General features: G+C 41.9%; 1 protein-coding gene across 1 annotated transcript in view; it reads right to left on the bottom strand.

The window, feature by feature from the left end:
• The window catches only part of ADAM22 (ADAM metallopeptidase domain 22), a gene marked incomplete at its 5' end in the record, with an annotated part of 236,452 nt that overhangs the window by 93,746 nt on the left and 120,560 nt on the right, over nucleotides 1-22,146 (bottom strand). Inside the window, one exon of the mRNA XM_019508374.1 lies at nucleotides 2,711-2,793. Coding sequence (XP_019363919.1) covers nucleotides 2,711-2,793 — 83 coding nt within the window. The remainder of the gene's footprint in view (nucleotides 1-2,710; nucleotides 2,794-22,146) is intronic.

The following is a 22,146-nucleotide window of genomic DNA, read 5'->3' as shown; positions in this document are numbered from 1 at the left end:
GTCCCACAGGCTTCTCCTGCCCAGCCTCCCGGTCAGAGTTCTCTCTACCCTGTAACATGAGGCAGCTGCTGGGTCTATCAGTCTGCTCCACCCAGCTCAATTCCACTGCAGAGCTCTTGCTCCTCTGGCAGCCAGAAGGTAACTAACTAGCTAGGCTCCGGCCTGGGCTGTTTATAAAAGCCCGGCCCTGCCCCCTGGCGGTCAGCTGACTCAATCAGTTGCTCTAGCAACCCTCACCTGGGCGGCCCTGAAGCTCGGCAGCTAAGCCCACACCACTATTACTAGTAGCAGGCACCCCAGTGTCCTGCTACACTTCTCCCCCTCCCAGGGTTGAGTCTCCTTAGGAGCGGGGCGCAGGAGTGCCCCGCAACACTGGGATGTGCGATTAAGCATCCAGGTGCCTTTTGTTGTCCATCACATAGAGAAAACACACATCTCCTTTAAAAAAACCTATGATAAAAAAAAATGCATAAGGAGAATATGCATTAAGCTTATACTGTTAAAAGACACCTATATTTTTCCATATTTCTATATTCTCAGATTACCAAGACAGACAGACAAACAGACTCTTACATCATTTGACTGCAATAAGAGAAACAAAATGAAAATAGTGATGTACTTCACACCCATTTCCATGTGTTTTTGAACAATTGTAAGAAAAACAAACCCAACAGGGAGCAAGCAAAGATATACGGACAAAAGTAATCCTAACAACACGTGTGACTTTTTCAAAAGGCTATGTTTTGCTTTTGAATCTCTGTATTACCTAACTGAAGACTGTTGCTACTGTACATCCAAAACAAGTAAACAAAAAAAAAAGAAATCTTGGGTAATTTGGTGTGAAGATTGTAAAATTGTATCTCTGATTGATACAATCACTGAGAAAGAAAAAAAATAAAGGACTATGAAAATTCTCTCATTCAGCTCCGCTACCTTCTTAATTTAACTGATCAGAGACAGACACCTCTAAAACTACTACAGACATAAACACCTATAGAAATCACAAGATAAGGTTATATAAACAATTCTGACACCAGTCTCACATCTGACCATCACATCAATAATACAGCTGCTGCTGCTAGGGTCCTGGGTGACAGCTGAAGAAAAGGAAAATGCTTGCATTAACACTTGCCTGGACAAAGAGCACAGAGCTTGTTGTTCCATTAAACGCATCTTTTCCAGTGTTATTCCTCCCAAGTCTACTCAAGAACAGCTCCAGCCCTACAGTCTTCACTAACTGATAACAATCTCTAGTTTCCTTTGCAACAGACAGACACTGGTTGGAGCTATTAAGATGCATTCACTAGCGTGAATCTGAAGTACTTATTAGGCATCTGAGCTCCACTGAGGAAAATCACAATGTAAGAGCTAACTATGATGATGATGCAGCATCATAGCATCTGAGCTTAACACAACTCTAAAAAACACTGCATTCTCATACAGGGTCCTGGAACCTGCCAGCCTGTTCAATATAATTTACATCATACATTCTGTGGAAGATGATTCACTGTTGATCTTAGCTGCTTGTATATTTATCTGCTTTAAGATCCCTCAGTAAAAGACTAGAAGTGAGGCTCAAAAATGGAATAAACAAAAAAAAATGGGGGGGAGAGAAGTAACAACTTGTTATCACCCTGATCATGTAATTGCTTTAGAATGCACAAACTTAATACCTGAAGAACCAAAGAAAGGGCATAAAGAAACATTCGCAATCTCTTTTCCCTTTTCTGCCTAGGTCCCCAGGAATTTACCAGGAGTTTGGACCTACAATCCAAGACCTAATGTTTCATTGTTAATGGAAGTCTTGATGTTAACACCCTAAACTATGAATGCACTAATATGCTATGGCTCCTAGGTTGAGCTGTTCCTCATTCCTAAATCTTGATTTCAAAGAAGATAAAATAATGAAATCAGATGATTAGTGCAATGATACCAAACTTTAAAAAAATCAACAAATTTAACTGAAACAATATGAAATCTGATAATATATTTCAAAATGTCATACAGAAATTAAAGAATGGTTGGAGATGAAAAATAATCATATCAGTGAAGATCCCCATCATATAAAAGTCCTGCCCTTTGGCAAAACTGAAGGGGAAAGAGCAGCTTATAGTAATGTTTTTGAATGTGGCTATTTGTAGACTGTTGCCACAGCCTCAGTATTGGAGCTTCTGAGAATTTGTAATTCCTAATGAAATCAAGAAAGGTTGTGGTTACTTAATTCCTCTGAAAATCTGATCTTTAAAACAGGTCCAAAAGCATACTAAAAATCCCCAATAGTTTATCTCAGTGAGATCCTCAGATGGAAAGTGCTATTAAATACAACATTATGGTACTTACTATTAAAATGATGCAAAAATTTAATTTACTGTCTAGGATCTCATCTTATCATTCAGATTTACAGACAATTTGTTATATATCTTAAGCACCAGCTCTGCATGTAAATCTCTATGGCTAGTGTCTTTGTGAATGAAAGGCAAGCAAAAACACAAATCACTGACATAGTTTTCTTTTATAAAATAAGTCATGATAAAGCAAACATAACACGTTACTTACCACAGTAAATAGAAAAGAACAAAATATCTTTTTAAGTGGTTAAACACAAAAATGGTATTCAAGCAACACATGTGTGTGTGCATGTGTAATATACGTATATTATACATATACATATATGCACATCCCATTAAAAGAATAACTTGGGAAAACTTACTGAAGTCCATGGCATGTCGACAATGCAACAAACGATTCAGGATTTCCTCGAATTTGGCCCTGGTAATAGCAATGCTCTCCTCCCTGCAATTGAAAACAGAGAATATGAAACTACCATGTCCTACAGCATCACATGCATGTCATGGTATTGCAGTGATTATGTTGCCAAGCCTGTCATCTTGGTGCCTAAAGTTCACTGTCACTCAGCATCAAGAGAAAGGAAAACTGCTGCAGAAAAAGAAAAACAGAAAACAATTAAAAAAGAATGAGTCATAAACATACCTAGTGTGCTGAACTGAAAGGAAACTGAGTGTATAATCAAATGAGAGAGGAGAGCAATGAAACATAATACTTGCCCTTTCCTTCTCGTAAATAATGGATGCAGATCAACAAATAGGAGCTGAATCCTACAGCTGTTACTCAACAAAATACCCACTGAAGTCAGTGAAAATCAGAACTGGGTCCCTAAACCAAGCTAAAACTCTACTCCCACTAGAATTAATCGTTATTATTAATTCCTATTAATTATTAAGTTATTAATTATTAACTTAGTAACTATTAATTATTAACTTAAAAGTTAACTAATTAACTTACCCAGGTCTGTTCTATGTCAGCTAAATTCTCCTGCTTCAGCAGAGGGGTCTTGCCATGGCTCTATAATACTTAAAACTAAAATATAAAACTATAATACTTAACTACATACACACATACTCATTTTTGGTGACAATGAGGGGCTCCCACCCCTATACAACCAGACATGGGAATATTTATGAGCATTTATCACAGGGGAATGCATAATAACTTTTCATTTTCACAAGCAGGCAATGACTTGAGTGAAAGTTTGAGGAAAAGCTGAAAGTCCTTAACATGTCAAATTAAATGCACTCAGATTCTACCCTGCAAAACATTGTTTCATAAACAATAAATTCAGTGAAAATAGAAAACATTAGTAGCTTTTATATAGCTTGGAAAGGAACTCTCCCTTGGTTTGGTTTTCTTTTTTTTTATGGGATCATCCAAATTGAGATTTTTTTTTTAAAAGACTAATGATCTGGGATGGCTCAGTTTTCTGGGGAGCTGACTTAAGATGCCTTACAGGAACCTGTTTTCGAGAACACTGGAGCACTTTTTAGAAATAAAGCCAATCTCAGGCTGAGCATATAAAATCATTAGTCCACTGCAGAAATCTTCTTAATATTTTATTGCCTTACTCAAAGACTTGATATCATGATATAGACCGGGGCGGGCAATTATTTCAGGTGGAGGGCCGCTTACCCAGTTTTGGCAGGCTGCCGAGGGCCACATGGGTAGCCCCACCCCTTGACAGGTGCCCCGCCCCCTGGTCACCATCTTGGGACCAATGTCCCAATGTCTTTGGTCCCAAGACATTGGTCCCATGTCCAGGGCCAGCACCGGTGGGGCCAAAGCAGGGCACAGGCTAGCAGGGGTCTGTGGAGCTGGGCTGGGCTGTACCAGCAGGGAGAGGGGAGAGCTGGCCTGGCTCCACAGAGCCCCTGCCGGCCGGGACCCTGAGCTCCTACCACCCTGCTCTGGGCCCTGCCGACACTGGCCCCGGAACACTGGTGCAGGCCCCGTGCTCCCACTGGCTCCCGCACCTGCTCACTCCCAGTGCCCCCCAGCCCCGCAGTACAGTTGGGGGCAGTGCACAGCCTTGACCCCCTGCTCGCCAGCAGGGAAGAAGCTGGTGCTGAGCAAAGTGAAGGGCCACTTTTCCCTGCGCTTGGCACCAGCTTGTAACCCGGCTCTGGCCTCGGCTGTCAGGGCTGTGCACAGCAGCAGCAGCTGCAGCCCTCCCATGTGCTGCACGAGGCAGTCTTGGCTGCTGCTCCCTGCCCAGAGTGCATGCTGGGCAGCCCACAGACGGCAGTGGCAAATACTGCCCAGCGCTGCAAGCAGGGGGGCCGCAGCTGCTGTTGCCACATGCAGCCCCGACGGGCAAGCCTGTAGCCGTGCAGGGCTCAGGCTGGCAGTGGAGCCAGGTTACAAGGTGGTGCTGAGTGCGGGGGGGGAAAAGTGGCTCCTCACCCACCCCGTGGCCAGCACCCCACACTGCAGCCACTTGCAGCCTGCCTGGGACTGCCCATGCCTGCTCAGGACAGCCCCACATGGGCTGCGAGCAGCTGCAGCAGGAAGCACCAGCCGCAGGGTGGGGAGGGGCCACTTTCCTCCATGCTGGGAAGGAGCAGGGAAGGAGCCCGGGGAAAAGTTGAGCACGGGCAGGGAAAAGCAGCCCTTCCCCCGCCCCGTGGCCGGCGCTCCCTGTTGCAGCCACTCGCAGCCTGTGCGGGGCTGTCTGGAGCAGGCCCTGGCAGCCCCACGCAGGTTGCGAGTGGCTGCAGCACGGGGCACCAGACATGGGGTGGGCAAGGGGCCACTTCCCCCCCCATGCTTAGCTTTTCCCTGGGCCACTTTTCCCCGGGCTCCTTCCCTGCCGGGGTTCTCCCCTACCCTTCCCCCCAACCTTCCCACTTACCTGAGGTTCTGGCATGGGACAGCCATGTGGTCCCAGACCAAAAGACCCTGCTGGAGATTCTGGCTGAGGGGTGCAGCTGGGCGGGCCCTGCTGTTGTGGGAGCCCACTGGGCTTCCCCTGGGTCCTACTGCCCTTGGTTTCTGTCATTTTTGACAGGAACCAAGGGCAGAGAAACATTAATTTTCTCAATTCTTTAAGGGCCCATGGTCCGGATAGAATGGCCTTGTGGGCCAGATCTGGCCTGCAGACCGTATTTTGCCCACCCGGTATAGACCTTAAAACAGTCTGTACCATATATTTGAAGGTAGGCCTCAGTTCCTAGGATGGTTACTGCTGTAGAACTACTTAATATGTAATTAGATAGATTGAAGACTCGCTTCTTTTCATGCAGAGTACCCTTATGAAAAAGTTTGAACCTATACTTCATTTTTATGCCTATTTGTTCTTGTATTTTACACCATCTCTTATTTCCTCTACTCCTTTGACAATGGCAGCCCCCACTGCCTACCAGTTTCAGTCACAAGAACCTCTGTTTTCCATTGTGATGCCCTTTATGCATGAAGCATGCTCACCAAAATACTGTGTAAAGCTACCCTATCCACAACAAGTTCTCCATTGGATGTCTACAGGAAATGGTCACATTACACAAGGTAGATACACATTCAGTAGAAACTACTGCTATTAATCTTGTTTATAATCTTGCAGTTTATGAAAAGAATAAAATGGAATGGATTAAAACTAGCTGTGTGCATGTCTGCCCAATATAAGGGCATGCTCTTGTTACTGTTTGTCTCACTTCCACTGTTCTATTCTTTCCAGTTTTTTTATTATACCCACTAGTGGCATCTTTTTTTAATTAGCGAAGATACTATGGACAGGAATCATCTTTTTTTTTCATTTGTACATTACTTGGCATAATACAGGGCCCAGTTGTGTGTAGGGCTTCAGAGCCTTCATGCAATAAATAGTAAAAAAGAAAAAAAACAGTGAGGAGTTAACACCCAAACAAATAATCAGCTAAATCACTGGTGCTTGACCTCTAGCCCATGGGCCAGACTCAGTCTGCAAAGCCATGTTGTCTGACCCACAGAGCTGACCACACAACCAGAAATTTGGCAGCAGGAAAGTAGTGTCAATTAACACTGTCACTGCTCCCCGACCACCAAATGTCCAAGCTCTGCCAGCCAGACAGCATGGCCCTGCTCATGCAGCTAGGGCGATGCGTGTAATCTGGCACAGGGCCCAATCCATCACTGGTATAGGGCTGGCGATAGGGCCAGGGTCTCAGCCAGGAGCTATCTTGTGCATAGGACCAGGGCCACAGCCTGACCAATGTATGAGGTTGGGGTTCAATCTGGTGTTTGGGCCAAAAACTCTGATCTGGCAGGGCCATTCCAGCATGTGGGGCCAGGACCAGAGCCTGATGCAGCACACAGAGTTGGGGCCACGTGCTGAACTGGCTCTGTGTGCTGGATCAGGCCTACAGACCATATCTTGCCTGTGGACTGACTTCACACCACTCATTCACCTACGGGACTGAAAGGTTGGGCACCACTGAGCTAAATGAATTTTTGAAACAGCTTATCATAAATATCTTTCCAATACACTTTTTGTTGAAGGTATTTCTGGGACAGGCATGTGGTATGTGAATAATACTAGAAGAGACGGATGGAGCCAAATGGAATTTTGATTAGTTCTGGAAGGAATTTTGGTAATTAGTCAAGACTGCTTTAGCCTCATAAAAAGTAGTGGAATATATATCCGCAATGGTGCCTGAGGCTTACTTATTCGACAAAATGAAATCTATGTAACCAGGAAAGTCATTTTTCATTCAAAATATCTGAGCTGCATAAATTATATGGCTCAAAAGAGTGTTTTGATCTCCTTAATGAGAATCAAATAAAATGTTCCATGATTGTACTCCAAGCGTTTTCATAATTCTTCAGTAAAATTATACCATAACAAATCTGTGGACAGAAATATGCTTTCCATCTACAAATCTAGAATAAAAACAGAAATAGCTGAAAGCAATCTTACAAAAGTTTTCTAGAAAGAGCATATCTTGGATGAAAAGGTTCTATTTTATTAATTCAATCAATTCAATTTGCTTATTTACCAAAGGTCACATAAATTCCGTTAGAACTGAGATAACCGGACTCCAACCGTATTTTTTACCAGTGTAGAATGTTCTTCCTCACATGTCAACATATAAGGGGCAATTTTATGATGGGCTCCCTTCTTATTCTTGGAGACAATGCAGAAAGCCAAAAGAAGACTGGGTAAATGTATAGGTGTACCTGGAAATATCTGTTACCCATGTGTCCTTAGTTATAATGATCTGTGGAAATGATAGATCTTGCCTTCAAGACTCTCTTAAATCAGGAACCAAGTGCTTGCCACAATCACAGTTAATGATCACAGAGACAGACAGAATGGAGGAGGATGTGTCAAAGTGAAACTGTGTGCACTCAGCATTTGAAAGCCCAGGGAGGAAAAGTAATTATTCAGTGCTGCCTGTTGGACTGTCTCACAAGATAAAGAGGACCTCCAGCAAGGCTGCCACCACACATGGTACAAATGGAAGAAAAGTTTGTGCAGGAATTTCCAAACTACGGTGCTACCTCTGGTAGTAATTTGAGTTTCAATTCCGTCAATACACTTCAAAAATGTTTTTATGGTGGTGGTACGTGAACCAGTAAACCTTGGGATCCCTGGTATATTGCTTAAAAAATAAATGGTATAAATCAGGACAGTTGGGCTAGACTCAGTAAGGATAGATAGCATGTGACCTTGGGCTAGAAATTTTCTCTTCTTTTGCTAGAAATGTTTTCTTCCTTTGCCCTACAACAGTGTTGAGTCTGAAACCATCACAGCTTGCAAGGAATACTGAAGTGCTTTGATGGAAAATGTTATAATAATGTAAGAACTAATGTAACAGAATACCTAATATAGCATCACAGACTACTGAAAGAGCTAACATAATCATAGAATCATAGAAATTAGAGTTGGAAGGGACTTCAGGAGATCATCTTGTCCATCTCCCTGCTCAAAGCAGCACCATCCCCAACCAGATCATCCCAGCCAAGACTCTGTCTAGCCAGGTCTTAAAAACCTCCAAGAACAGAAAGTCCACAACCTCTCTCGGTAACCTGTTCCAGTACTTTACTACGCTCCTCGTGGGAAACTTTTTCCTAATATCTAACCTAAACTGCCCTTTCTGCAACCTGAGACCATTGATCATTTTTCTGTCATTTGTAACCACTAAGAGCAGTTTAGCTACATCCTCTTTGTACCCTTCAGGTAGTTGAAGGCTACTTTTAAATCCCCCTTCAGTCTTCTCTTCTCCAGGCTAAATAAGCTCATTTCCCTCAGCCTCTTCTCATAAATCATTTGCCCCAGGCCCCTAACCATTTTCAGAGCCCTCTACTGGACTCTCTTAAATTTGTCTACATCCTTTCTGAAGTGCAGGGCCCAAAACTGGACACAGGACTCCAGATGTGACATCATCAGTGCAAAATAGAGGGGAAGAAGCACTTCCCTCAATCTGCTGGCAACACTCTTATAAATCAGCATGAATATCTGCATTCATCCCTTAACAGAGACACTCAAAAAGATCAGTGCTCTGTCCCTCACTCTCTGTTCCACCCAGATCTGTAAACTGAGAGAAACTGAGGAAAATCCTGAAATTCAGATATTCTTGAAAATCTTTTGGTGGCATTTGATTATTAATATTTTTCATAAAGGTATCATTACGTTTCAGTAAACAGTGGGAAGAGGTTTATTGTTTTGCTTGCTTTGTTTTATTTTTAAGGGGAAGCCTAATTACCTCCTATTTAAAGACAACCACAGTATCATCCTGCTTTCCCAAAGAAATATTAATATACCCCATCAACAATGCAAACTTTTTTCTTGGTCTTCATCAACCACACTGGACAAGGATCTAGCTCACTGGTGATGATGAAGTGATTCAGTTCCCTTAATGTAGTTATGCTATTATCTAGTAAAACAGAGTGAAAATTAGCACCATGTTTGTCTTCCCCTGCTCTAATACTAAAACTAGTCAGTCAGATCAGTCTGACTTCTAGGGCTCTTACTAGAAAATTCTTCATAGTAAGACAATGACTGACAATTCTGTTTTGGTGACTTTTACATCCTGCCCTTTCCCAACCAGTGCCACAAACACCCTGACCAGTTATGCTTCAAGAGTTTTGACTAATACTATTGTGGAAAATAAAAACAACTCCTTTGCCTTCCCAGTATGAATGTAACCATTCTCCATGCTATTGCCAATGTAGTACAGAGCAAGTTTTCTACCACAGGCACTGTGTCCCCATCCTCTGCTGCTCCTTGCAGTTCCCTGCAGTTGACCCACCACTGTGACCTGCAAGGATAACATGGACAAGGAGGAGGTGACCATGTATTGATTCTGGTAATTAAAAATTAGTATAATATTCTGTAAGAACTCTCAGGAAGACTCAACATCAGGATCAAGTAACACAATTAACCATTTTGACAGGAGTGAGGTTATGCCCTAACATCTGTGCTTATACATATTACCATCAGTTTGATACTACTTACACAATCCTGAACTGCCTATGTTATAGTACTAACAAATATTTTAAAATATTACTGCATGGCTTTTTAGAATTGAAAGGGCCTCTTGCATGGTAACTACATGGGTACATAGTTGGTATATGTTAACACAAGGTAAGATACGCAGTTAGCCATGCAGCCTGTGTTAGCCCAGAGTAGAGTGGTTAAAAAGTTTCAATGTGACGCTATAGAGAGAAGAGAGACAGGACTCCATGCACAGTAACTGCATCAGTACAGAGCTGAAAGGTTGTAAACCATTTTTAAGACAATGGTTTTAGCCAGCACTGTCCTTGCTCTTGCTTCTGCCAGGTGGTCTTCATACCAGCAATGGCCTGTAATATGCTCTACAAAGCTATCATTTAACCAGGAAGATATCAGATACCATAAGGCACTTCATCAGTTCTGAGTAGCAGGAGGGTACTCTGCAGGCTCGCAGGATGCTTTTATTACCTGAGTCCCATGCTCTAAGTGCCCCAAAGATCAGTGCCTGCACCATCACAATGCACCCCTTTTTCCTCAGGGTAACAGCCAGTAGCCTGTACTTGAACAGCTTTTACTCTTAAGCTTCAGAGAAAGTCTGCTGTTGGTTTTCAAACAGAATGGTCATGTCAACGATCAGGATCTTTTTGTTGTCCTCCTCTGTTACAACAATGTCCACATGCTGCTGGCTGTTACAGCCTGGGACAACATGGCTCACAGCAGCTGTCAAGACAGATGCTGAGATGGCCCTCATCAAATAGTCCTATACAGTGTTGTGGTGGAGTTGCCATGCTCTTGCATGAGGCTTGAAGCTATACAGGATGTAGGGCAGGGTCTTACCCTCCTAGCTGCACTTCTGGCACCTCTTATCCCAGTAGTCGTAGCAGATGGTACCATTGAGTGAGAAGCAGATGGAAGGCCCCCATGGATGAAACACCAGTCTGAAAAGGGCATAAAGTTTCTGTGAAGCACAAAGTGGTTACCTCACCCTGGCCAGGTTTTGCTTTCAGGTCACTGATGTACTCAGCCCATGTGGCAGTCTTTCAGGAAGCTCTCCAGGCACAGCCTGACTCAGGGGATGATGGTGATTCAGTTGGCAGATGGGGCTGGGAGCAGGAAAACCCCCAGCGCCTGCCACTCCTCTCACAGTGTCCAACAGCAGACAACGTGCTTCTCAAGACTCAGCTCCACTCCGCATCAAGGCAAAGTCCCTGCCATCTCACCCAAATTCACCCTCCAGTAACCCACGCAGGAATGTGGCCAGGTAGGTCATTCTTGGACGGTGGCCTAGAGATCCTCCTCTTGGTGGTTTCTTTCAGGACACCATCAGCAACGGTGCTCACCAGGTTGTCTAGGGAGCTCAGGAGATGGAAGGTATGGGTGACAACTGAAATGTCACAGAGGTCTCCCATGCAAGGGGCTTTGGCGGCATCTCCTCCCACCCCAAGTAGGGGATGTGCAGGATATGGAAGAGAAAATGTCAACCTACCTCCATTTGCAGTAATACACTGCCCTTCTCTTTACAGCAGAGAGTTCCTTAGGGATCAGCTAATGACCAGCCTATTATCTGTCTACTGCCAGCTAATGATTAGCTTTTTAAAGAGCTAGCCATCCCAGGGTAACTGGCATTTAAATTACTGCCCTCAGTAAGCAGTGGTATTTAGAAATTCTTGAAGTCTCTCCAAGTTTTAACCCAGAGATAACTGAAAACAAACATTCAAATATCTGTGTATTTTCTGATTATTTAAGTGTTTATTTTTGAAGGGGAATGACTACAAACAAGGATTCAAATTAAAACCTTGTAAAATTGAAAAATATTTCTGGGATACTACCTCACTACCCCCACCTTAAAACAGGTTCTGGACTTAGCCTATGTTGTAATCTAGGCTCCCGAAAGGCAGGTATTGTAAAGGTTTGAATAAATATCTTTGTTGTAGAATTAATGAAATTTGAAATCAAAGTGAGTGACCTTAGGTCAATCTTAGAAAGACAGTTCTAACATTAGGGATGAAACAGCATCACCAGCACTGAAACTCTGCATAAAAAATGTGTTTCAAAGCTGTGGGCACAATTATTTGAAAAAAATAAGTACATGTTTTTAAAAGTGCATGCATGACAAAGGGGTTATTACAGATCTACTTTGGTTAGTCTATAAAGTGCAATCTACCCTGTTTTCTAAAAAAGTGTGATGCACACAGATGCACTATCATTGAAAATACTGTCCTATACATGGCTTAACCACTTTCAGCAGCAGACGTGTGCTATTAGACTAGATTTCAGATTCTGAGATCAAATGAGGTTTTGTGTTTATTGGTCAATAGCTACAGCTAAGATGCTCTGTACTCAGCTGGAGGATGTGGATGGCTATTTCATTTGTCAGCACACTGCCATCTGGCCAGGGAGCTGCATTAGCATCCACTAAGAAAATAGCCTTTTGATTTGCTTTCTTTCAGTGTCAGAGAAAAAATGGTTTTAAGCATCAGGGTGGATGGAGGAGAACAGGGCAACTTAAAGCCTCCTTCTACCCTTTAGTGTCACTATCAGTATTAACTCAATGGAGTCCCTGCACTTCAGTTATCACAAGGGCAGTCACTATGCCAGGTTAACAAAACAGGGTGTTTGTTTAACCATGTAACTACTACTAAAGACATTGCCCATCTTGGGAAAAAAGATCCTAACTCTTGTGCTGCCCACAGAGTCCAAAAACTAAAATATCACTGGAGTGCTCCTGCTGCCTCAGATGCTCAGAAGTGAAGAAAAAGGAAAAAAGAAAAATATTAATTGATTAACATTCAAGAGTGAAATCCTTGCTCTTATGAAATCGCGGGCAAAATTCCCATCAACTTCAGAAAGCCCAGGATTCTAAAGACAGGGCATATTTTAAATTTGTCATGCCCTTTATTTCCATGTCGTTCTTTTTTGTTATTATTATTATTATTTACCTTTTTCTTTTTTAGGCCCAACTTTACAACAATGAAAAAAATTCTTAATGAAACAGTTCTGGTGTTGCTAGGTTTTGGAAGAACAATTACTAGAAGAGGGAAGACAAAGTAATTAAATCTGCATTATCCTTATGTAAGTCATGAACTTAGAATCTTGCTCAGAAAAGACTCCTGCTGACAACGGATGTCACCTTTAATTTTTTACATTCCCAGTAGCAGGATTCACATAGAAACTAAACTAGTAATAATGCATCAGCTAATTTTTACAAGCCTATTTTAATACCACTTGCAATCCTACAAGACCATTAGGTTGAAAAGATACAATATACATGAGGGCTGAGCTACAGGAGTCTTGCATTAGTCCCAGGTACCCCACAGAGGGCAGTACATTTTACTGAAACCCAAAAGAAATTGCCTATTGCAAACAAAATAAAATGGGAAATACTGGGTGCATCTACACATGAAACTAGTGTGAGACAAACTCCAATCACAGCATGTTGAGCCAGGGTGGCACAGCCCTGGCTAGCAAGGGGTCCAATAATTGCCAGCCTGGAGCTGCTCCACCCTGGCTCAGTGTGCTGCAGAATGGCTAGCCAGGGCACAAGGGTGCTACAGTGCAGGGCTAGCCACCAAGCAGCCCCTGCACTGTAGCACCCTTGAGCCCCAGCCAGCCCCAGGCACTGTCTATACATGCGTTGCAGCACACTAAATAACTCTGCTGTAGGATAGTACTTTTGTTGGGCAATACTAGCCTACGGTAGAGTGAGTTAGTTTACTCCAGTCTAATAGCACTGCATGTGTAGATGGTGATGCTTTACTAGATAGCTAATTAGTCTACTCCACAATAAAGCATCTCGTATAGACGTGTCCACTGAGACCTCCTCTGACCCATATTGATTCTAAATGACAGCACATTTCTAAAGCAAAAAAATGTCCAGAGAAACTGAAAATGTGCAGAAATTTTAAAGCTTCATCAGCAACTGCAAAATAAATGGATTGCTTCAGTGTAGTGAGTTTCAGATAAATCAAGCATGCTGCAAAAGTTCTTTTAAAATTGCGTGTGTGTCATTATACGTGGGCAAAGGCGGGGACTCTTCTAAAGTCTGAGTAGGAAACAGAAACAGAAGAATGAATAGGGCTTCCTGGCATATAAAGTCCAACTCCCTGCTGTTACAAGTAACCATGCCAAATTATGCCTTTCATAACATTACAAAGCTCCAATCTTGCTCAGTTCTTGACATCACTACTCCTAGTGGAGAGCTGTTCAAAAACCTATTCTGTTGGTGAATTTTTTATAATTTCCAGCCTAAATTTATTCATAGTCAGTTTATACTTATTAGTTCTTTTCTTTTGTTGGCTAAATTACTCAAAACCTTTTAGTCTTTTCTCATAATGAAGGTCTTCATTCCAATGATCATCCTAATTGCCCTTCTATGCACCTGTTCTACCTGCAAATAGTCAGTACCTATGAAAATGGCAGGTTTACCTTTGTTGAAAATTGGTGACCAGGAACTGCACACAGTGTTCCAGTTCAGGTCTTCCCTGGCCGCTCTAGAAGTGTCTTACATGTTATAACCTAGAATTGCACTGGCCTTTTTCATGGCCATATCAGACTAACAATCATTCTGTGATAGAGTAATACAAATGTCTTCATTCATCTGCCATTTCCAACTGATAAGCACCCACTTTATAGCTAAAACTTTTAGTCTTGGCATATTGTACTACTGAATTTCATTTCATTTCTATTTACCATTCCTCAGGGTCATCCATTTTTCCTGTATAACAGTCTTTCCTTCTCTCTTTTGGTGATGTTCCCAACATTGCGTTGTAAGCACACTTCTACCTATTGTATCCAGGTAGCTAATGAAACTACTAAATAAAATCAGTCCAAACACCAATTCTTGAAGAACTCCACTACTAACCTCCCCTTTTGAAAAGCCCAATTGTTATCTTCCTTTCACCCAGTTCCATTGTATTCTTCTATTAATCCCTCGCTTTTTTAGTTTAATTAATAATTTGCAACAAGGTCCAAAAATCAGATGTTTTGCTGAATTCCAGACAGCATTAAAGGGACGCTTCAGATAACTCATGGGTATTCCTTTTTTAAATTCTTCCACCAAACTAAAGTGAGCATTGGAGTGGTTTTCTACTTTCTAATAAAGCAGCCTCCTCTTTGGTTGCTGCAAATATTGTTCCTACAAAAAGAACATTACCACTCAGGCTCCAATGACTTACTAGAGCACTCCTCCCCTCTAGTGCCAATTCCCCATGGAATGTATGAGCAGCTTGGGCCATATGCCAATTATTTTCAGAAAGGCAGAATCCAGAGGGAACATACCTTCAGACCCTCCAACTTCCAATTTCTACTTCTCCACCCACCCTCCACCGTTCATATTACATGACTGTACTGTCAAAGCAATCAGTGCATTTTTGGGAACAAAGTCTAAACACTTCCAGTAAAGAACAGTTAATATACATTTGTCCTGCCAAGATGTAATACCTTGTGCCTTTGTTATGAGAAACCATTTTTACTGAAAGAGGAAGAGAAATACAATAAAAGCTTTGTTATCCAGCATGAGTGGGGTAAGAAGGGTGCCAGTTATGTAAAAATTCCAGTTATCTGAGAGTTATATCTGGCCCCAGCCTGCAGGAACAGCCCGCCCTGCCCTGTGCAGATCCCTTCCCCCTCCCCCCACCTCTTTCCCGGCAGACTCCCAGCAGCTTCTCTATTGGCAGCGTCACTAACGAATGTAAACAACAGAAATACTCCACGCACATGCTGGACAGACTCGGCAAAGATTCCGATTGCTAAAGTGAGGATTTGTATTGGGCAGGGGCGGGCAATTATATGGGCAGAGGACCGCTTACTGAGTTTTGGCAAGCTATCAAGGGCCACATGACAGGCAGCCAGGGGCAGATATATATTAATTTTTTAAATTTTTAGGGGCCCCGTGAGCCGGATAGAATGGCCTGGTGGGCTGCATCCGGCCCACCCCTGGTATTGGGGGATATTGGAAATTCCAGTTAATAGAGTATTCCAGTTAGTAAAATGCTGTTTAACACAGCTTTTACCGTAGATGGATTCTGCTCCTCTGCATTCCTCCAAGCAAGCAGACATAACTCAGGTAGACAGGTTTGTTACAAATTAAATGGAGGACCCACCGGGGAGCCTTTCATATGTTAAAATTTAAGACTAAGTTAGTAATCTAGGGTAGTTTTGCAGCTACCTCACAAATTATTATAAAACTTATTAGCCAGCATTCATGAAAATATCCTACTGTGACATTTTGAAACACTAACCAGGGGTTCAGCATGAAGCCTAATAAAAAATGAATGTAATGATGCAAATGATACTAAACTTGATGTCAGTCATTGGATGGTAATGGGCAGGCCAATGTGGTCCAGATTTGGACTAGTGATCTTGGGAGAAGAAATACTGTATCTCATTGTCAGTACTTAAATCCATCTAGTATTCCCCATCCTTTCCTGGTCTTTTAGAATTTTGGGTTCAATTCTTTAAATATATATGGCATAAAAAAAATCAAAATGCCTTATGAGCACATTAAGACTGAGATTTTAATCTCATAAAGGTCGAGACACATATTCAAGCTCTCACTGCAATTTACTTTCTCCCCTTGCTTGTATGCATTAAAATAATTTAAAAATTATAATGAGGTTGCACATGATATTCTGTTAATAACAATATAATGTTACAAGAGGTCGTGCATATGATTCAGCCAATAACAATATAATAAAAATCAGCTATGATAATTTGTTCAAATTAATATAGATTTCTATGTAACATTTATTATTATTCCATACCTGTTGTCTGATGTTATCATAAAAGATTATTTTGGAATGCATACATGAATTAGAAGGCAGAATTGAAGTTTTCTGTATTAAAATCTCAAACTTCTAATTGCAATAACATGCACAAAACATTTGAGTCTGAAGTTAGTTATCTGAATACACACGTGGTATTGAACTCATTTTCTCCAACATTCAGATACACTGAACACACACATAGTCAATAAGAGATGTAGGTAGTTGATTCTTCTACAAATCAAGCTATTTGAATCTGCTGCCATATAATTAAATAGGAAAGCTCCCATTGACTTCAGTTTTGCAGGTCTGAGTTATTCAGGGATCAAAATAGGTAGCTAAATATCTAACTTTAGGCAGAGAAGTTTGAATATTTTAGCAACAATTTTTTGCATATGCTATTTATAGCATATTATATGCTATATATAAGTACATGCATGAAACATATTGTGGCTTACTAGATTATCTTAAAAATAAAGGTGTCCTACAGTTACACTTAATCTTTCTACCTAAAAAGATATTTATAAACCTTTCAATACAGTGTTTCTTTTTAAGTTACTACCTGTATCTGCCAGGGCTGCCAGCACAATAATTTTTTTTTTAACTAACAATCTGTGAACTTTTTATTGACCAATCAAACTTTTTTACTGACATACATTTTTTACATACTTGGTGCCTCAGACTGCCTGGAGCCATGTGTGCCTGCCTTCCAGGTGCAGCTGTTACAAGCAGGTGATGGCCGACAGGATGTAGCTTAAGAATTTAGCTGGGGGAAGGTCTGGGGCTATGCAGGCTCCCATGGACTACAGAGCCCTGAACAAGAGCTCCCTGCAAGGTGCCAAAGTGCGCTCCCACTCAGACAAAATGGTACTGCTTTACTCTATCTGGCCATCAATACTTGCATCCAGCCTCAACCCGATGATGGACATTCAATTAAGTTCATGGTTTCTTGTTTTTTTATGGACAGCACATTTTTAATGAACTTTATAGACAAGCATTTTTAGCTTTTCTTTAAATTGACTGTCTGTACATTTATGGACGGTTGGCAATCCTGGTACCTATGCTGTTCTCAAGGACTATGTGATAGCTTTATTCAAATAATAACAGAGTATAAATTGTTCAAATGTAAGGAAAGGAAAGGAAAGGAAAGCAAAGCAAAGCAAAGCAAAGCAAAGCAAAGGAAAAAGGAAAATATTTAATAGGAGACAATGTCACTGAATAGATGTAAGTTGTTCAGTCTAAGGAAGAAAAATCCAGTGCTGTAGATTACTCAGCACTGCTAGCTGTACTTTGCCTTTCATCTCAGTGACAGCATTAGTGGTAGAATGATAACCTAAAAAGAGATAAAAGTACATGAAGACAGGCTGCGGTGATATAAAGCATATGCAACTTGAGTATTTATGTGCCAACAGCAGAGTAGGATCTGAATTGACACAATCAAGAAAAGGTAACACATGAAGAGTCTTTCTACTTCTTTATTAATAGTTGGGGGGCGGTTGTGAGGGTCTTCAGACATTAAGGATAGTGATGCAGTTTTTGCTAACCAGTAGAGAAACCCGATTGAAAGTGTAGGTTTAAAAAAACTCTTACCTCTTCTACTTACATATATATATATGTGTATGTATGTATATACATATATTGTGCACTGTTCGGTGTGTAAAAATAATATTTTAGGGCTCCTATACTCATGTAGGGATGCTGCACTGATGCACTATAATTACAGCATATCAGAGCAGACTCAATTAATCTAGTCTGCTGGAGCATGGTAGTTACCGTGCTCCAGCATCACATGTATCAGCATCCTTGCACTGAAAAATGGTGGTGCACTTTAAAGCTCATTCGATGAGCTTTATTTCAAAGTGCCCCACTGCCATTTGTTAGCACGGGGCACTAATACACATGATGCTCCAGGCACTTTTAATCAGTGTAGCTCTCAGAGCCATGTTAATAAAAGCTCCCACCCCTGCATCTCAGAGCCCATATATAAACACCCTGAAGTCCTACATAACTTCTGCAAAGCAGCAGACGTACTTCTCAAGCAGGTGTGTGGCAGCCAGATTGTCTGCCTCATTCAACTATTGCCTAGTGGTACTGAAGAAATAAAATATAATAGTCCTTTTCATTTTGAAAGTGCTTCACATTATTAACTAACTATGCAACAATCAATTTAGAATCAACTTACTATAAAAGGAGATATTAAACTGAGGAACCTGTCATTGTTGAGATCTGCTGTTCCATGAAAGCTGGAACCTTGAACTATATCAGTGTTACTTTTTTCCCTTCCTTGAACTGCATAAAATCCCATCTCCAAAACATTATCAATGAATACAGAAAACCAGAACATTTCCTTCAGATCAAGAATTTGCAGTTCAGAGTGCTTCAAATCAGTTCTACATTGAGTACAAGGCAGAGCAAGTATCCACTCCCCAGGTATGGTCATGATTGCACCATTGTTAAACAATGACTGTGTCTACAGCTGCATTTCCATAGTTTTCTCTTTGTCATGTGGCTGATGATACCAGCCCAAATACCTGCGCTACTTAAAAGCAGGAAAAACACTTCAAGGTTAAGAAATAACAGGGAAAAAATATTTAAAATCTGTTTATCCCACAGTACAGACTGACAGGAAAGGAAAGGGAGTTGACAGGACCATTTTGTTGACCTTGCCATCCAGCAAGGGTTGTGTTTCCCCATTCCAATGATGAGAGAGAGATTCTATTGCGGGGGTGGGCAATTATTTTGGGTGTAGGACCATGTACTGAGTTTTGGCAAGTCATCGAGGAATGCATGACAGGCAGCCAGGGGCAGATAAATATTAATTTTCTGTATTTTTAGGGGTCCTGTGGGCTGGCAGGCTGCATCTGGCCCACGGGCCACATTTTGCCCACCCCTGTCCTATTGCCTCTTCCTCTAATAGGAAGAGAGATCTGCTTATGGAGGTAAGTCTCCCTCCTGACCTGCCTCCCTCCATCTCTGCTTCCACCAAAAACTAACTCCTCCATAATTCTGTAACAGTTGCACTGAGAACAACTCTTACAATGCACAGGGCTGCATGTGTGGGAATTTCAGTCTGTTCTCCTGTCACACGGCTGGACTATGGCAGCTGCTTAGGCCCCTCCATAACTACAGGGAATGAAATACGATTTGGCCTTTAATGAATACCAGACTTAGTCTCCTAACTGTGTAAATAACAGACTTAGAAATGGAACTGAATCATTTAGGATGGGAGTGGCCAACCTGAGGCAAATCTGCCACAACTAACATAGGCAGTCTCTGTATGTGGCATGCAGCAGATCAGGGAGGGAACGGGCAGCACAGCAGCAGATAGGACAAGGAGCAGAAAGCAGAGCAGGAGACTTGGCAAAGAGGAAAGGGCAGCAAGCAGAAAGCAGGGAGCATGGGGCAAGGGCAGAAAGCAGAGCAGCAGATTGGGCAGAGGAAGGGGATTGCAGTGGCACTCAGGGACAATGTGGGGCTAATTTGTGGCATGCCTGCCCAAAAGGTCAGCCCTCACTGGTTTAGGATGTTGTACACAACAATGTGGCCCTTATTACATAATCTGTTTTACTTGGAAGTGTGGTCCCTTCCATTAACTTTTTTTTTTTTTTTTAATATTTAAGTAATCTGAACATTTCCTTATGTTTTCTGACTGGTTTATTGTTGGAACTAACACCAGGTAACCACCAGCAGGCTTTTACAAGTAAAACAATAACATCACCATTTTAAGGTACTGAATTATTACCATCATGTAAAAAATTTATGTCAGAAAATATGTTTTTAAGAAGCATTTCAAGCAAAAACAGAATCTAGCTTCTCAAATGCAAATTAAACCTTGCTGCACTTTTTGCCTTTTCCTTTCTCTTTCAGTATCTAAAGAAAATGATTCTCAAACTGCGTTCAAGGGACCAATAATAACACTTGCTGGAGGCCTGCAGAGCTAGCTGGTCATGTGGGACCAAATTATTCGAGAGTTTTGCTCCTGTTGAGGCAGTGAAATTAGTCTCATTCAATGCTCAGCACTGAAATCTCCCAGTAGGCAGCATTCATTGGAAAATCTAGCTATTTATTTTGATGCCTGACAGGGAGCTTAGCTCTTTTGAAAATCTGTCACTAATTGTAGTTAATGATCTCTTTTGAAAATTCTGGCCATGGGGCCACCAGATCACACTGATTCCAGGTATTAAATGGTACTTAAAAACCTAAAACTTAACAGAAATTTCATACTACACTTCAGTGCACTCCATGGAGAGCCAGCCTACCAGTTACATCGAAGTGGGAAGAGCAATACCCCAAAGGTAATTACTTCCACTCTATAGGCAGGTACATGGGAAGGAGACTGTATGTGATAGACAAGGAAGCAAGCCACATGTGGAAGGAGGCTGGTGCACATTATTTTCCCCACAGAGGATGGGGAAAGAAGAGGCAAAATGATGCCTGTTTACAGTTCCATCCTCTTTACCTGGGGTAATGTGACAATGTGCTCTACCTTACACTGAGCAGACTGAGGTACACATCTACTGCAAAGAAGCAATTGCTATAGATGCACAGGAATATCATACTGCAAATGAAAGGAGAAGTAGTCCATGCAATCACCAATCAGAGAAGTGGTTCCGAGATACCTGCAGTGGTCTTGCAGGGAGACGTGGTCCATTGATTCTATGAACCTGCACCCTAATGTCCCAGTCCTACCATTTCCCACTCTTGCAACTGGTCACTAGTTATAAAGTATCCCAGTGATGTCAAAAGATACTGCTTACTCAAGTAAGACTTACTCACAGGAAAAGGATGAAGAATTTGTCCCTCATTTGGTAAAACTGCCAAAGAGCATTTAACTTTGCCAATTTGTATATATTTCCTGATAGAAACTGAGTAATGGTTTTGTTCTTATTAACTTCAACTTCCATCTTCTATTTCTGTTTACAGTCAAATTTTGGATTCAAGTCAGATTTCTTGACTTGTAATTCAGGCTCACTGTGAAATTTTTCTTTAGAGTGTAACTGAACATGTCTGTCTGTCTGTCTGTTTTATCCGGTAATGTGTTCAGAATAAAATACAGAACTGAAAGCATACAAGACACCTGCTGTAGGCCACAAGGCAGGCAAGGAGCAGTAGGAGTTAAAACCTGCTGATCTGACGTTCTGTGGAAGGCAATAGAGTACATCAGAACTCTTGGAATCTGGTCAATAACATTCTAAGAAGAATAGAATCAATACTCATTGAAGATGCTTTATGCTTATTCATGTTGTAGTAGGACCTAACAGAGGGGTGGGCAAAAAACTGCCCATGGGCCAGATCTGTCCTGCCAGTCCATTTTATCTGGCCCACAAAGGCTCTAAAAAAATTTAGAAAATTAATATTTACCTGCTCCTGGCTGCCTGTCAAAAATGACAGAAGCCAGGGCCCACCCCACCCCCAGCCATTTCTCTGCCTTCCTGCACCACATGGCTTCTGGCTGCATTGCTGGACTGCAGGGGCATGGGACCCACATGGTTCCTATTATGCCTTTAATTGAGCATGTGGCCAGTGCCCAGCCTCTGAAGCACACGGGAGCACACAGGACTCTAAGACTCCTGTGTGCTCCAGAGCGCTCCTCAGCTGATCAAGGCT

This window comes from Gavialis gangeticus, unplaced genomic scaffold, assembly GCF_001723915.1.
Source record: "Gavialis gangeticus isolate Ggan-Ray unplaced genomic scaffold, GavGan_comp1, whole genome shotgun sequence".
Lineage (NCBI taxonomy): Eukaryota > Metazoa > Chordata > Crocodylia > Gavialidae > Gavialis > Gavialis gangeticus.
The sequence above is the reverse complement of the archived record's forward strand: the minus strand, read 5'-3'. Positions and strand labels throughout refer to the sequence as shown.